The 16,422-nt window shown below is 37.0% G+C and overlaps 1 protein-coding gene across 1 annotated transcript; it reads left to right on the forward strand.

The window, feature by feature from the left end:
• Window positions 1–934: 934 nt before the first annotated feature.
• Window positions 935–16,047, forward strand: LOC139712324 (aqualysin-1-like). Its single transcript, XM_071624165.1, has 6 exons — window positions 935–1,078; window positions 5,271–5,409; window positions 6,200–6,384; window positions 10,202–10,373; window positions 11,043–11,153; window positions 15,572–16,047. Exons 1-6 carry the CDS (start codon window positions 935–937, stop codon window positions 15,574–15,576), a joined length of 756 nt encoding a protein of 251 aa, XP_071480266.1. The 3' UTR covers window positions 15,577–16,047.
• The last annotated feature ends 375 nt before the right edge of the window (window positions 16,048–16,422 follow it).

The following is a 16,422-nucleotide window of genomic DNA, read 5'->3' on the forward strand; positions in this document are numbered from 1 at the left end:
AGGTAAACCTTCCCGCGCCCAAACCAGGGGAAATTGCGGCTGGTGATTGGCTTAAAGTAAACACATGACAGGGGAATTCTCAATTTCTATTGGCCTAACTAAATGCATTCAAATATGTATTCACTGGAATTCACCCTAGTTCTGCCAGCTTGACTTACTAGTTCACGGTAGTTCCTTCAGTTTTACTAACATGCGCTGTTTTCGTAAGATCAACGAGTTTATGATAGTTTCTCCACTTCGACTAGCTTTACACTAGTTCCTCCACTTTGACTAATTCTTGGCGTATACACTGCAAACTAGTACAGCATACAATTTTATGCTAGTCAGACTTGATTGACTAGCTTTGGGTTAGTAAACCATGGCCTGATTTAATCCAGCAGAGCATTACTAGCTGCATTGCCGCATTTTACTATCATCATGTTCGTATAGCAATTTTTACTAACCGTGCTCGACTAGTTTAATGCTAGTCAGGCCAGGAATTGACCCATTTAGGTTGTGTGTGAGTAATCAATGTCTTCATAGCACCAACTTAGCCCTATATTTTTTGTTCTAATTTTACAGAAGAATATTCATCCATAGATTTGGTAACTTTGAGGCTCCGGAGGAGAGGGGGGGGGGGGAGGGGGCTGTGTAGAAGGGGGGGGGGAGGAGGACGTCAGCTCATCAAACAAATTGAGATCCTATCACCTTTGGGATGCCAGTTTAGTGAAAATCTGTCAAGGGGTCTTCAAGAAAATAAAATTATAGGTTCATGTGCAGCTTTGTTACAGAGTTTATATACCATCTGGACGTGACTGTGTTGAAGCAAATGATTTGCGCATTATTTTCTCGAGTGCGTTTGCACATTTCCTGACGTCATGTTTGCACATTTCCAGTTGATGCAATTTTGAGAGTTACACATTTCCCGTCGAGACGTTTGCACATTACGAAAAGTATGAATGGTGTGTCTTCTGCAGGAACCGGCAGTGGCTACACAGTCTATGTAATCGACACTGGGATCCGAGATACCCACGAGGAATTCGGTGGTGGTTTAAGAGGTCGTGCTAAACAGCTCGTTAACTATGCCGGCGGAAGCAATGTAAGTATAGGACGATCATTGAAGATTTTTTTTTTTAAATTTTCTTTAGAAACAGAAACGATAAGCTACATGTGAGTTGGTGCAATGAGTATAATATAGGTAACTGCAGTTTCACGTTTATTCATGGCAAATCAGGGGTGAGCCCTGTGGGGGAAAGGATCGAGGACCGAATTGGGGGCTACAAGTTTTACTTCTTCTTTTTTTTTTCAGAAACCTTATTTCAGCGACAAACACATGCAGCTATATATGACTTTGATTTTGATTTATTTTGATTATGGAAAGCCACAAGTTACACGCGATTTTCTTGATATAACGTCGTGGTTCCATCCTCTTTCAATATTTTGCATCATACTAAGCATGTGCAGAGAGATCAACTATACATTATTCTCTTCCTTGTTACAAATTATTTGAACATACTTGTAGTAGAATAGAAAAAAAAATCGGATGGGCGGTGGAGTTGCTTTTTACTTCAAAGAAGATTAAGTTTATCTAATTCACAGCGAACCCAGTGTTATTAATGAGGACAGAGAATTTCTCTCAGTTGAAAGTAATGTTTCTGGTCCTAGAAATATATTGATCATGGTCATAAATTATGTAGACCACCTGATTCAAGTTGCGAAAAAAAGAACATATTCAAGACGTCTAACGCATAATCCTATTTTTGATAATAAAAATTGTTTTGCGGTAGGGGACTTCAATATCGGCAAAGTGTTAAAAATGTCACAGCCAAAGCATCCCCCAAGAGCTTCTCAACTCCATGTTATCTGTATAACGAAACCCTCCCCAGTCAGTTACCAGTTTCTAATCATTCGGCCACTTTAACTGATAATATTTTTGAAGTATCAACCACGCTGATCAACCCCCGCCCTACAAAATCAGGAAATGTTTTATCCGATATACACCATTACACTGTCTCATTGTTCCGGGCATCCTAAAAACTGTTCAAACCTCTTTGGAAAGAATTAGAAAGCCTATTGCAAACTTTGAATATGAATTCACAACAATATAGATTGGTCTGCAGTTAATTATTCCCATCCACACAAATTGATCATACTATGATAACTTTATGAATATCCTGACCTCACACGTAGAAAAACGCATTCCCATGGTAAAATTAAAATCTTAGTACAAGGACAGGTACCATGGCTCCCGTTTCTAAGTCTCATTTACGTTCAAGTAATTGTAATGATTATTATATACATAAAATAGATTGGCCTAAACAGTCTCTTCATGCGTATCAAATACAAAAACACTCTTTAATACGCTTGCTGCAAAATACAGTTTTCAGTGATCAGATATTTTGTTTTTAAGACGACATGAAAAAAAACACATGGAAGATTGTTAAGTGTTATGAATGAAATGTTATGATAAGCAAGATATGACGGAGATGACGGAGATTGAACATAACAATAAAGCAATTCAGTTTCAGTTCAAATTTTATTTCATATTTCCATTTTCTAAATGATGAGATTACAAAATTATTGACAACAAAACAAGAATACAAAATATATACAATCATGTCTTTTGATTGTAGAAGAAAAAGAAAAAAATATACTTGACACAAATGTACATGGTCATATCGTGTGAAAATATCACTAGTAAGTATAAGAAATATGATTGGGCCTACATAAAAGCTTTAAAGCTTGTAAAACTGTAGGTTCCCGAGTTAATAGGCATATAATTTTACACGGAGAACGGATATGTTTGTCTTGACCAACTAGAATTACACCAGTACAAAAAAATCGATGAGTAATAAACTAATGAACCACGTAGATATCGCACAAACCAGACTGCATACAAATCTCGCAGTGTTTGAAAAACAAAAATGCTAAATTATCAAAAGATGTATCGGTACCATGAAATAACTTGAATAACTTGGTGCTGCGGACAAGGACAAAAGACTGGGAGTATAAAAAGGTTGCTAAAAGCTTGGTAGTGTGTATCCACTAAGTAATAACTGTTTTAATTTGCGTTTGAAGGTGAATAAAGGTAAGGAAGAAGTGATATCTAGAGGGAGATCATTCCAATATCTGGTTCCAGTAAATATAATTGTTTTCTTTGCAAAAATAGTGCGAGTACGGGGAAGGTGATAGGCGTCACTCTGGCGAGTGGGATAACAGTGGATAGAGCGATTCCTTTTGAACATGTGGATGAAAACAGATGTTAATTCATTAGTTGTTTGTTTATACATGAAAATCCCGAGATTGTAATAAAATAGGTCTGGAATTTTCAGAATTCTGTTTTGATGAAAAAAAAAACAGTTGGTATAAGCAAAATATCCGGCGTGGTTTATGATTCTTATTGCACGCTTTTGAATACGGAGAAGGGAATCTAGTAATGAGTGAATTGCATTTCCCCACGCCAAAATTCCATAATTAAAGTGTGAAGATGTTAAACAAGAATATACTCTGCAAAATATGAACAGGAAAGAAATGTTTGAGCTTATTCAAAATTCCAATATTTCTAGACAAAATTTTACTTACAAAATTAACATGAGTTTTCCAGGATAATTCTCGGTCAATCCAGAGCCCTAAAAACTTTGTGTTATTAACCTGCTTTAAACATAAATCATTTATTTTGATATCATAATATGGAACAACATTCAAAGAATTACTGAATACCATATAATGAGTTTTTTTCTATGTTCAAGGATAATTTGTTCGCACAAATCCAGGATTGCACAGACCTGAGCTCAGTAGTCATCATATTTATTAATGCATTAGGGTCTCCATGTGAAGAAAACAAGCTTGTGTCATCGGCAAAACAATGATGTTACTAAATTAACGTCACTTAAATTACTAATTGATGATGTTACTAAAATAGCTATCACCTTTAATGATAACAGACCATACCTCGTATCCTATAGACGTTCTGATTGAATTGTATATATATATATATATATATATATTATATATATATATATATATATATATATATATATATATATATATATATATTGACAGCAAATCTTGCACATATAGACGTGGCTGGTGTTGGGTAGCACCCCTTTAACCCAACACCAGCCACGTCTATACTGATTATGTGCAAGATTTGCTGTCAATAGATTTACTGTCCTTGCACCGCCCCGCCATGATATATATATCAGAACTTCTAAAGCTGAGAATCTAGACAACAACAACAACAACAAAACGCTTCCTGAAACATGTATAAAACCAGAATATAACACGTTAGTGAATGTACTTTGAAAATTGTTTATTGTGGATTCAGGTTGTTGTTTTTTTCAGTCGTTGCATTTTGATCTTCTTTTTGATAATGCAATGTCATTTTTTTATGTGATCACCAGGTATTTTTGCCAGTGACACCATGCCACCACAAAGTATGCTATGTTCTTATAGGGTAATAGTCTGCAAAAATGCATGGAATGTGAACTTATCATACTCAGGTGAGCGCGAGACCCACCGAGTCTCTTGTTAAGCATTACTTCATAGTTTGTAATTGAACTTTCACTTCATCATTTTTGAGACATTGTCATTTTACGTTCCGCGATCTGCAATGAAGCATATTCATCATCTTTTTGAAATTATCTGCATAACTGCATATTCATACACTGCAAAAAGTCCGGTGTTAAATAGTGAACACCGAGCTGGTGTTAAATTTTCGGTGCTCATTTATGGTGTTAAATTAACACCAACGGGTGTCATTTCCAAATTTTAAACTGTTTTTTGAAGAGTTTCTTAGTAACTGCACTTCTTGTTGATTTTTAATTTAAACAAGACGATCAAGAATTTTACATTAAAATACTAGATTTTTGAAAAAATGTGAAAATAAATTTACACCAAAGTAACACCAGCTGGTGTGGTCCCTTATTGAAGCTGGACGGGTGTTTAACCATTGATATTAACACCAGCAAATATCAAATCAACACCATGTGGTGTCATTTTTGAATTAACACCAGTACAGTGTCAAAATAACACCAGGTACAGTGTCAAAACACCACGAAGTGTCAGGTGAACACTTTTCAACACCATCACAGTGCATTTTCAACACCTGTGGGTGTGGTCCTTTATTGAAGTTTGATCGGTGTTAGATTTAACACCCGTGGTGTTAAATCTAACACCCATGTTTTTACAGTGTAATCACTTTGAGACAATCTGCGTAAATACAAATTAATAAATCGAAAAAAAAACAACAACAACAATAAGAAACAAACTTCTCTGTTTCTCTGAAATAGGAGGACTGCAATGGACACGGCACTCACTGTGCAGGAACGGTTGGATCCAATACCTATGGCGTCGCTACAGGTGTCGAAATAAGGGGAGTGAAGGTGCTTAACTGTTTGGGATCTGGAAGCAATAGTGGCGTCATCAGCGGTAAAGCTTGTACACGTGTCTCTTTTTATCTTTTTATCGTTCTGAGCAACATGTGTTTCTCCATGCGACATAAAGTATGTGTAGATTCCAAGTAAGTTTGTTTTTGTTTTTACCTCGGAATTTGATTGAAAAAGCTTCTTCTTTTGACTCATCCTCGAAAATATTTCTTGGTAATCAGAGTATGCCATTCTGACTGAGCAAATGTACAAAAATGAGTTCAAAGCCATAACAGTAATATTAATGGCTGACCATTGAGCGATTGTTCTTCGTTCAAGGCACTCTTAGTTTTCCCTTCAGTTTTGGGTTACAATCATCTTATTGTCATTCAAGAAATGAGTGCTCGAGCGTGTCGATTGCTTTCTACGATCTTCTCTTTAACATGAGGCGTTATCTTATTGCAAATGGTATTGCAAAGCAATTTGTGTATAATGCAACACCAGTCAGAAAAATTATTGTTTACTACAATCACACACAAAAATCGCACATTTATATGAAATTTCACTTCGCGGGCAGGAACCCTTTATTCAACAGTCATAGGTCCTATTATCTGTTTTCTCTTTTGTATATTATCACGTCGTCTTCACACCTAAACTATTGCAACTTTGAATAAACCCAACTCATGAATCTGAGGAGACATTTGGACGTGGTAAAGAAGATATCGTAGAGCTTTTCCGATGATTTTCTTCGCTTTTTTTAATATCCGTGCATTTACTTATTGATGAAGAATGCCAGGTAAAAACGGAGAAATCGAGTCCACTTATTAAACAGATGATTCTGTCTATTATCCCAGGGGTGGATTACGTGAGGAAAAATGCTGGTTCAAACAGCATTGCGTCCATGTCGCTTGGAGGCGGTGTATCCACGTCTCTCGATACCGCTGTCACAAACCTGATCATTTCTGGCGTCCCCACGGCTGTGGCTGCGGGCAACGACAACGCAAATGCCTGCTATTATTCACCTGCTCGTGTCTCAAGTGTAAGTAGCGTGAAATTGTCATGGCTTTGTGTAACAGACGAGACAATTAACTTACTAATACACTACTTGTAATTCACTGCATCAGTTTTCCAAGTAATTATTATTATGCACCTCGTCATATCCTACGAGGGCATAATATTATCTGCACCGAAAGTAAATGATATTACTGACTTACATTTTAAATAAAATATAGGTAGGCCTACAGGGCAAGCATTGCAAAATGTTCATTAACTTCAACAGCCATTGTAGACAATGATGACTATAAAAAATTGCGTTCATCTTACAGTAGCAGACGTTCACAAGTCAAACGATGTCAATATTCTAAAAGGCCATTCAACGATTGTATGTATTATATAAACATATTATAAAGTGAAAACGTTGTTTTCACTATATATGATATATATATATATATATATATATATATATATATATATATATATATATCTAATAGTTTCATATTCGAATTAAATCTTCTAATTACAAGGAAATACCGAGGTAGCATTGCGTAACAAAATACCTCTGAAAATCGATGAATGAAAAAAAAAGATGGTCCATCTTAAGAACAATGTACATTCAAACCCTACAGATGTGCGTCAGAAAATTTGCACGAAATATAAATACACAAGTAGATATATTGAAAAACCCGAAAAGAAAGCATCATATTTTAATATGCATGTATACGGTATATATGTATGTATTTTTATGTAATATTTTTTCAAGGCAAATCAACATGTATCAAGAAAACATAAAGGACACCTAAAAAATCATTGACTGCATTCTTATGTAGGCGTATAACCAAAACAACAACCATGGCCGGCGGAACAAGGGGGGCCGGGTGGGCTCGGCCCCCACTTTTTGTGCACCACACAAAGGAATACATAAGGTGTCACCACTTTGGTCCCCCCCCCCCCACCCCACTTTTTTTTACCCCGGAAGTTCGTAAGTGGCACTAGAAAGAAAATAGATAGAAACCTTGAAGTGTGAGCGCGGTAAGGTTATGTTTTTGCGCTGAGGACCTTCTTTTTTTTTCTTTTTCTTTTTTGTCAGCTGAAGAAACCCGAAAGTGGCACCAGAAGTTGCGCTGAAGGCCTTTTTTGTTTTGTTTTGTTTTGTTTTGTTTTTTGCTTGTTAGCTCATAAAACCCGGAAGTCCCCCCCCCCCTCCCTTTTGAAAAGTGCAACAACTACAAAATGTGCATCTGGCATTAAGAGATAGAACTAAATCAATTTCATCTAATACAGCACAGCTACTAGGCACTGAACGACTACCTTAATTGTCAACATTAATCCTGAATAATTGGTAAACAAGATAGGCCTTCCTTCCTTCCTTCGTGTTCCAAACACAATACTGTTTTCCTTTCCCAACAAATGATCACAAGATACGATACAAAAAAATGAACCAAATTCAATTTTAATTTTTGAATATCATCTCAATATCACCTTGACTCTTTATAACCTTCAAACATGTCCATATATATATATATATATATATATATATATACAATGTATTTCTTTTTTTTTACGCTAATGTTATGTTAACTTCTGCAGAAAGAACTGCATTAAATAAATTGGCCCATAAGAAAGTTGATCCAGATGATGATCATGATAACTTTGTGGATTGCATTGTTTTCATGTTCGCGATGTTTCTATTCTATGCTCTTTCCATAGCATGAGAACTTCTTTTGCCCATTTGCCTGTAAGTCCATATTATTGAGATGATATTAGAAAAAAAAATTTAGTCCATATCCGATTTTACTTCTACAATGATCTTTTGGAAGTTCACATTTCTTCCCGTGCTTAAAAACTTCCGTTTGTATAATTCTATAGATCATCTGTTAATCTCATATCTATCATCAAAAATAATGTATCATATTAAAAAGGTATACATTAAAGCACATGCACCCGTGCATCAAAGAGGCATATTCATAGATATCATGAGTTCCGTAAGGCTGCAATCCATTCTGATAAAAAAAACCCCAACCCTATATCATCAATACATATGCATTTGTTACTCACAATAAATACTTGTTCACTACAAAAAGATTTTTTCCCCATGTCCTTCTTTTGGTGAATTTGTCAGGTATGGGATTTACGGGCCCTTCAGATCTATACTGTCAGAGCCCAGAGTATACATAGGTGTTTTTGGTATCTCTGTTGTATACTCTCAAGACCTACTTTCATTGTAAAAGAAATCGGCCGTGACTCTTTTCAGCTAATAAAATCATAAACGGGATGGGGGGGGGGGGATGTGGCTTCTTTCTGGACCCCGTACAAGATGAGATAACTGGCTGAGGTGTTTTGGGTATCTGTGTTTTGTATTATAACTTCCATTGTAAACGAAATTAGCCAGAAATTCCTTCCCTTTTTTTAAATATTATTCGGAGACACTTCTGTGTTGCTGTCTGGGAACCCCCGTACAGAATGCAATAACTGGCCTTGGTATTTGCGGTATTTCTGTTGTGTACTATAATACATGCTTTTATTGCAAAAGATATTATTGCAAAAGATATCAGCCATCGCTCTTTTAAGCTAAATGAAATCATATAGGGAGGCACTTTGGGTTTACTGCCTGGGGGCCCCGTACAGGATTTGGCTTGGTGTTTTGAGTATCTTTGTTGTGTATATGCTACTTCCATTGCAGAAGAGATTAGCCATATGACTCGTTTTAGCTAAATAAATCGTATGGGTGTGGGGGGGGGGGGGGACTTCTGGGTCACTGTATAAGAACCCGTATACATAATGCAGTGAACGGTTTTGATATTTGGGGTATCTTTAGGGCTTATACAGTGTACTTCCATTGCAAAAGAAATTAGCCATGACTCTTTTTCACTAAATAATATCATAATATGGGGGGGGGGGGGGTACACTTTGGGGCTGCTGTCTGGGGTCCAGTACAGGATGAAATAACTATATAGCTTTGCCAGGACCTACTAGTAATGGGTATCTCTATTTAAATATGTACTACTTTCACTGCACAAGAAATTAGCCACGACTCTTTTTTGTCTATATCATAAAATCATATGAGGGTGGGGAGGGACACTTCTGGGCTACTGTCTAAAGTTGGGGTTCGTACAGGATGAAATAACTGGCTCTGGTGTTTCGGGAATCTCTGTTGTGTAGGCCTACTACTTCTATACTTCTACTAGTATTGAAGATGGAGCCCTCTGGAGCTATTGTCTGGGGGCCGTACAGGATAATACTGGCTTTGCTCTTTTCATATTAATAGGTATAAATCCAAAGGAACGAGATCCATCAACATTTGTTCATGATCCTCTTCGGCTGAACAATGATGCATTATCATTATCATTATTATTTTTTTGTTTTTATTTTCATTTCATTTTATCTTATTTTATTTTATTTATTCATTTATCTTTTTTTTTTTTTTTTTTTTTTTTTTTTTTGGGGGGGGGGGGAGGCTTTGTGTGTCCCCAATATATACCTATGCGGTATAGGATGTGTCTCGTCAGTACACGTTAGTAATTTTATTGACCGTTGACCATACACATTGAGCCTACCATCAAACCTTGAGATCCTCTTCTGGGCCCCGGTCTGAATTCGCACTTTATTCCATTATCGTAAATTTGAAAAGCCGAGCCACAGTCTGTATAGCGAGATGTTTTTGCATGCACTTTGCAAATTAACAGTCATGACATTTTCAGGGGTAGAAAAACGCACACGATCCCATTATGAATAGCTGGAGGGGCATTTTATGTAACTCTACTATTAGGCCTATGGGATACGAACATTAAAGGCCCTTCAAAAATTGTTTTTGACAGTATTGCTTGACTTATTTTCCGCTCATTGTTGGGTGAAATCAGGCTATTACTGTGGGCGCCACCACCAAGCAAGACAGGGAATCTTCCTTCTCTAACTACGGTTCCTGTCTCGACATCTACGCTCCTGGTTCCAGTATCAAATCCACGTGGTACACCAGCGACACTGCCACAAGAACCCTAAGCGGAACGTCTATGGCTTGCCCTCATGTTGCAGGTACAACCACCCACCCAAACTCATACACATTAGTTGATGACTGAGGTTAGATCTCAGTGAATCAGTACGCCAATTCCACTTTGCACATGCATGAGCAGAAAAAAACAGTTATTTGTACCTGCCGCTGATCTCTACACAGAAGGATACCTCCACAGTCCACTATGGAACTATGCTACTGATCGAGGTCTCCTATAGAGATCAGTGGTGCTAAAGCAGGCTGGTTGGTTTTTAAGTTCACCTAGATAGCATCTGTTATGTAATGAGTATTCATGTACAGGTAGTCCTTGCCAGCACATCCACTTAACAGCAAGCCTGGCACTTGTAAAAAAAAAGTTTATTGGTAAATTCGATGCAAAATAATGAAATGGATGTTTCTCGTCACCTAGGTCTATGCAAGTTCATTTTTTGTTTGAACAGGATTTATGAATTCCATAATGTTACGTCGAGGAAGTGTAAAAAAAAATCACAAGCGAAGTGTCTATAACCAAGTGAGAGAGAGAGAGAGAGAGAGAGAGAGAGGGAGAGAGAGAGAGAGGGAGGGAGAGAGAGAGAGGGGGGGGGGGTTCGTTTGTTTGTTTGTTTGTTTTTCTCTTACAAACACCCGTACAAATGGTTTTAAGCACATATGAGTTGCATTATAGTTCTGATTTTGTTTGCTTCATGTTTCAGGAGCCATAGCTCTGTATGGGGGCAAAACATCAAGTATGATCAACAACGCAAGCAAAGAGAAGCTGACAGGCTGTGGATCAGGCTCTCCCAATAAGCTGCTCTATGTTGGTGGTATGTATGCATTATCATTCTGCGTGTATTAACCCATTGAAGACTAATCCTCGAGTATACTCGTGCAGGTATCTCTGGGAATGTGTGTTGTAGCAAACTTAGCTTATCGTCGATGGGTTAACACAGGGAAACTCAATCAAAAGTGCACATAACTGCTGCACTATATACACATAGCAGCACATACTTTGATTGGAAATAGAGGGGATACTTACCGGTAACTAATAACTACTTGCTGACCTAACAAAACAAGGCAAAATGCCATCAAAAAAGAAAGACAAAAATAAATACACACACACACACACACACACATACACACTCACAAACAAATATGTAGATAGGGAGATAGATATATGACCATTGATCGAAACAGATTGTTCGATAAGGAATCTATACTCCTGAACCACTTCGATTCCCTTCCGTTGATATAAAAACTATACATGTATATACCATGGTGAGATGATCTATAAAGAGGTATATTATGCGATTGATGATATCAAAAGCGTAATTGGAGAGGTCCAGGAAGACACTAATGATAATAAATATGATGAAATCTATCGACGGCCTATGAGACTTTGTCAAGGAAGGTTATGCATGAGATGTATTGAGATTTTGCCCAAAAACCAAATTGATAATTAGGAAGAATTCTTTATGAGTATCTGAAATCGTCAATAGTCTAGAGTAAAAAAAAACAACAACCCCAAAACAAAAACGAACACAAAAACCTTTTTTTTTTCTAATAACTTGAGAAAAGGGGTTAGCTGGTATATTTGGCCTGCAATCACAAACATTTTCCTTTTTCCTTTTCCCCTTCCGTATTTACTGGAATTTCCTTGGAAACTTTCATAGCCCCAGGGACAACAATAGGCTATACCTAAGGACAAATTGGACACACTGTACAAGCGGAACGAGAATACACTTCATGATATCTTTTTAAAACAACATTATCAGTGCCGTCATCTCCAGCCCCTTTTTAGTTTTCAGATTCTGAATTATTTCTTCTACTTCCTTCTGTGTAAAGGAACATAAAACAAAAGAATTGGGATAAGGCGTTTGTGTCTGGTAGGAAATCAAAAAACTTCATATGGGTCTGGACAACAGTTTGGGCATGATGGTTTCCGATTTTTTTTTCTCGAAAATTACCGAAAATTACTGATTGAAAATATTCACATTTGATGTGGGATCATCAGTTACGGACATAATTATGGAGTTTTAATGTAAAAATGCATGGTTTATCTTATTTTGATAATTTTCCATGTTTTGAACATCACGTTTCAGCAAAAATGTCCGAGAAATGAAATATTTGGGTGAGATCATTTTTTGTGTGAAGTATATACTCATCATGGGGGTCCTTAATAGACCTACGATAATTTTACCAACATAATAGAAAGTAACTTAACATAATGTTAAAGAGATTGTATAGTTTCGGTTGAGATGAAACTTCAGGTTTCCAACTTTTCTTTGTGGGATATAGTAAGAAACCTCTAATGAAATATGAAAGAGCATATCAATCTAAGAGGAATCGAAAGTTTATTTGATAAAAATTGCTTTCGAAGTGGCTGAGATATCCAAATAAATTGATGCTAATAAAAGGTGGAACCCATCTTTTATTAGTAGCGTCTTGTTTTACTTTGTTTTTAGATATCTCATCCATTTCAAAACCGATATCCTGAAATAAACTATGAATACATATTTGAAAGGTATGCTCTTCAACATTTCATAACGTGGTTTCTAAGTATCTCACAAAAAGTTAAAAGCTGAATCCTCATCTCAACCAATACTATACTATCCCTTTAAGATACCAAACATAGTTAATTTTACTCACATACTCTGCAGACATGGCGCTATGACATGCCGGATGCATCGAATATTCCTTTAGTGATTATTTCTGCATATAAAATGATAGGCCATACCTGACGTCGCTGCGAGTTACGGTACGCGAGTTACGCAACACATATACGAATAACACACACACACACACACACACACACACACACAAACAAACACGCACCCAAACACACACATATATATAGTATACCTAATAATAATAATGTATACTGTATACATCAGGCGCGCCGGAAGCAGTTTTGGATTGGGGGGGGGGGGCAAACATTGGAGGGGGCTCAAGATTAGACCATGCATATGTTACACAATATACACATGCACACACACACACACACACATACACACACACACACACGCACACACATCTATTATATATATATATATATATATATATATATATATATATATATATATATGTATATGTAAAGTGGCGTACGGTGGGTCGAAACATGGGGGGAACCATAAAGTAATTTTGACGATCTGTTATATGCTTGTGCGTGTGTGCGTGAGCAATAATGGGACTACAATACATTACGGAATGTGATACATTCAACAACGCAGTCATTGTGGAACATTGTCAGTTTTCCTTATATGGATTATGGAATGACGGTGTGAAACGATCGACAAATTATATACTATTAGCAACATAAGGTGAATGGCATAACAATAAAATGCGAGCGAGCGAAGCGAGCGAGCTTGAAAATTTTGATATTCTACAGTTCCAAAACTGGGGTTTGTAGCTATGTCTTTCACTTTGGAAATTAATGGGGCGGCGCATCGGGCGCAACTGCTGGCAATTACTGGCAGCAACATTAGGAGAATGGCATAACGATTCAATGCGAGCGAGCAAAGCGAGCGAGCTTGAAAATTTTGACATGTTACAGTCCCAAAACTCCCGTTTGTAGCTATATCTTTCGCTTTGGAAATTAAGGGGGGGGGGGGCATTGGGCGCAACTGCTGGCAATTACTGGCAGTAAGAAAACGTTAGGAGAGTGGCATAACGATTCAATGCGAGCGAGCGAAGCGAGCAAGCTTGAAAATTTTGACATGTTACAGTCCCAAAACTCCCGTTTGTAACTATACCTTTCGCTTTGGAAATTAAGGGGGGGGGGGGCATCGGGCGCAACTGCTGGCAATTACTGGCAGCAACATTAGGAGAGTGGCATAACGATTCAATGTGAGCGAGCGAAGCAAGCGAGCTTGAAAATTTTGACATTTTACAGTCCCAAAACTCCCGTTTGTAGCTATATTTATCTTTCGCTTTGGAAATTAAGGGGTGGGGGCATCGGGCGCAACTACTGGCAATTACTGTCAGCAACATTAGGAGAGTGGCATAACGATACAATGCGAGCGAGCGAAGCGAGCGAGCTTGAAAATTTTGACATTCTAGAGTCCAACAACTGCCGTCGTAGCTATGTTTTTCGCTTTAGAAATTAAGGGGGAGGCGCACCGGGCTCAACTGCTGGATGCGAGCGAGCGAAGCGAGCGAGCTTGAAAATTTTGACATTTTACAGTCCAAAAGCTGCCGTTTGTAGCCATATTTTTTCCCTTTGAGTCATATATATACATGTTTATTTTATTTTCCTTGTTTATTCATTTATTTTTATTATTATCGTTCATTTATTTTTTTTATTTTTATTTCATTTTTTTTTTTGGGGGGGGGGGGCTTTTTGGGGGGGCAAAAATGCGTTTTGCCCCCCCACTTCCGGCGCCTATGGTATACATGCATCTATGTGGGTGCTGTTAGAATTGGAAGCTGGAATTCATCAGTGAGTGTCTGTTTAGACGGGATTTTTGTTGTTCTTACGCACTAAAATATTTACAAGAAGGAACAGTTCCCTCTGTAATTGAAAACACACTCCATAAGAACATGATTCAAATAACGAGACTAAAATAAAACAATATTACATACCCTATATAATATATATATATATATATTCACAACAGTAGGTCAATATAAAAACTCCGGAGTTTTTATATTGACCTACTGCTGTGAATCTATACTTCTTTAGGACTCCAAGCAGAAACTAATTATTGCTGTTATATGTATATATATATATATATATATATATATATATATATATATATATACATACATATGTATGATTACTGTTTACTTGAAATAAATGTCATTAAATCTGAACCAGAACCTGAATATCGTCACATCACAATTTTCATATTAGTTTGCATCTGATATAAAGAAACTCGCGAGTTTGGAGCACAAATTTTGAACTACGCAGTCTGATAGTAGCCCCTTCCTTTGAAATTAATATTCATAAATCATTACGGCTTTCAATTTTCGCACTAATTTCCTGTAAATCGTAATAACGTTTGTATGCACTCGCTTTTGATTTAGCTTCAAAAGAAGAAGAAGAAGAAAGAAAATGAAATGAGGAACAATTAAAGCATGGCAGGTCTATTATAAACTTATAGATATAACACACGACTTCCGTGAAACTTTCAGTATAGTTCCTTTGTTTCATTTTGCTCTGCTGTATTCATTGCTGTCATGTTAGACATGAAGTGGATTTCTACTTTATTCAACACTGTCGTTTATTTCTCTCAAATTGACACAGCTTAAGAGAGAGATTCCACTCGGACCAAGGCGTGGCGTAGCCACGACTCTCCGTTCAATTGGCCTTCAAGCAGACGATCCGATGTGATTACAACGAACTTATAGGGATTTTCAAATCGTCGATAAGCCATCATCATACATCCAAACGTTACTCAGTGAGAAGTTGCACATTGGGTTGCTCAGTCTAGGTGTATACGTTAATCATGTTAAAAATCATGGGCATGCAGTCATTATTATAAGGTAGACATGGTAGAAGGAATTAAAACTGATATCCTTCGAAAACTAATTCAGGACAGCCATTGGGTCACAGAGACGGAGAATCAAAGAGATAATGTGAGTAGAAATAATCATATGAACTATCTCCGGCCACCATAATTTAAATATTGAAAATTTTGCAGTAAAGTCTACTCCGCCTTAAATGTCAGACACGCTTGAAACGAGACACCAAAAAGGTTAGTCTTAAACTATTCAAATGATCGTACACTGTGTCAGATACAAATCAACACATGAGCTTCCACAATAGACCTATAAGGGTATCTATCAGGTCCTACCTATATCACGTACTACTTTAAAAAAAGGCTCTGATTTAGCGAAATCGATATTTCGACTGACACGACTGGCGACATATAGATTTTATTCGATCCTTAATTGTTGAATTCACTAAGTGAGAATGCTATAATTCTATACTATGATGTGTGATTTCCAATAAAGACGTCTGCTAGCAAGCTAAGTTGCATCAGTCTGTCATGACGACTTGTGTTTCTTTCTTGTATATGCATGGGAAAAATTCGAACCCAAAAATGTCTTTTTATTCTATTCATTCAGTCATTTCGTTAAATTTCATTTCGAACA

The sequence above is a fragment of the Diadema antillarum genome, unplaced genomic scaffold, assembly GCF_040938485.1.
Source record: "Diadema antillarum isolate AM-2024a unplaced genomic scaffold, OU_Dant_1.0 scf00000040, whole genome shotgun sequence".
NCBI lineage: Eukaryota > Metazoa > Echinodermata > Echinoidea > Diadematoida > Diadematidae > Diadema > Diadema antillarum.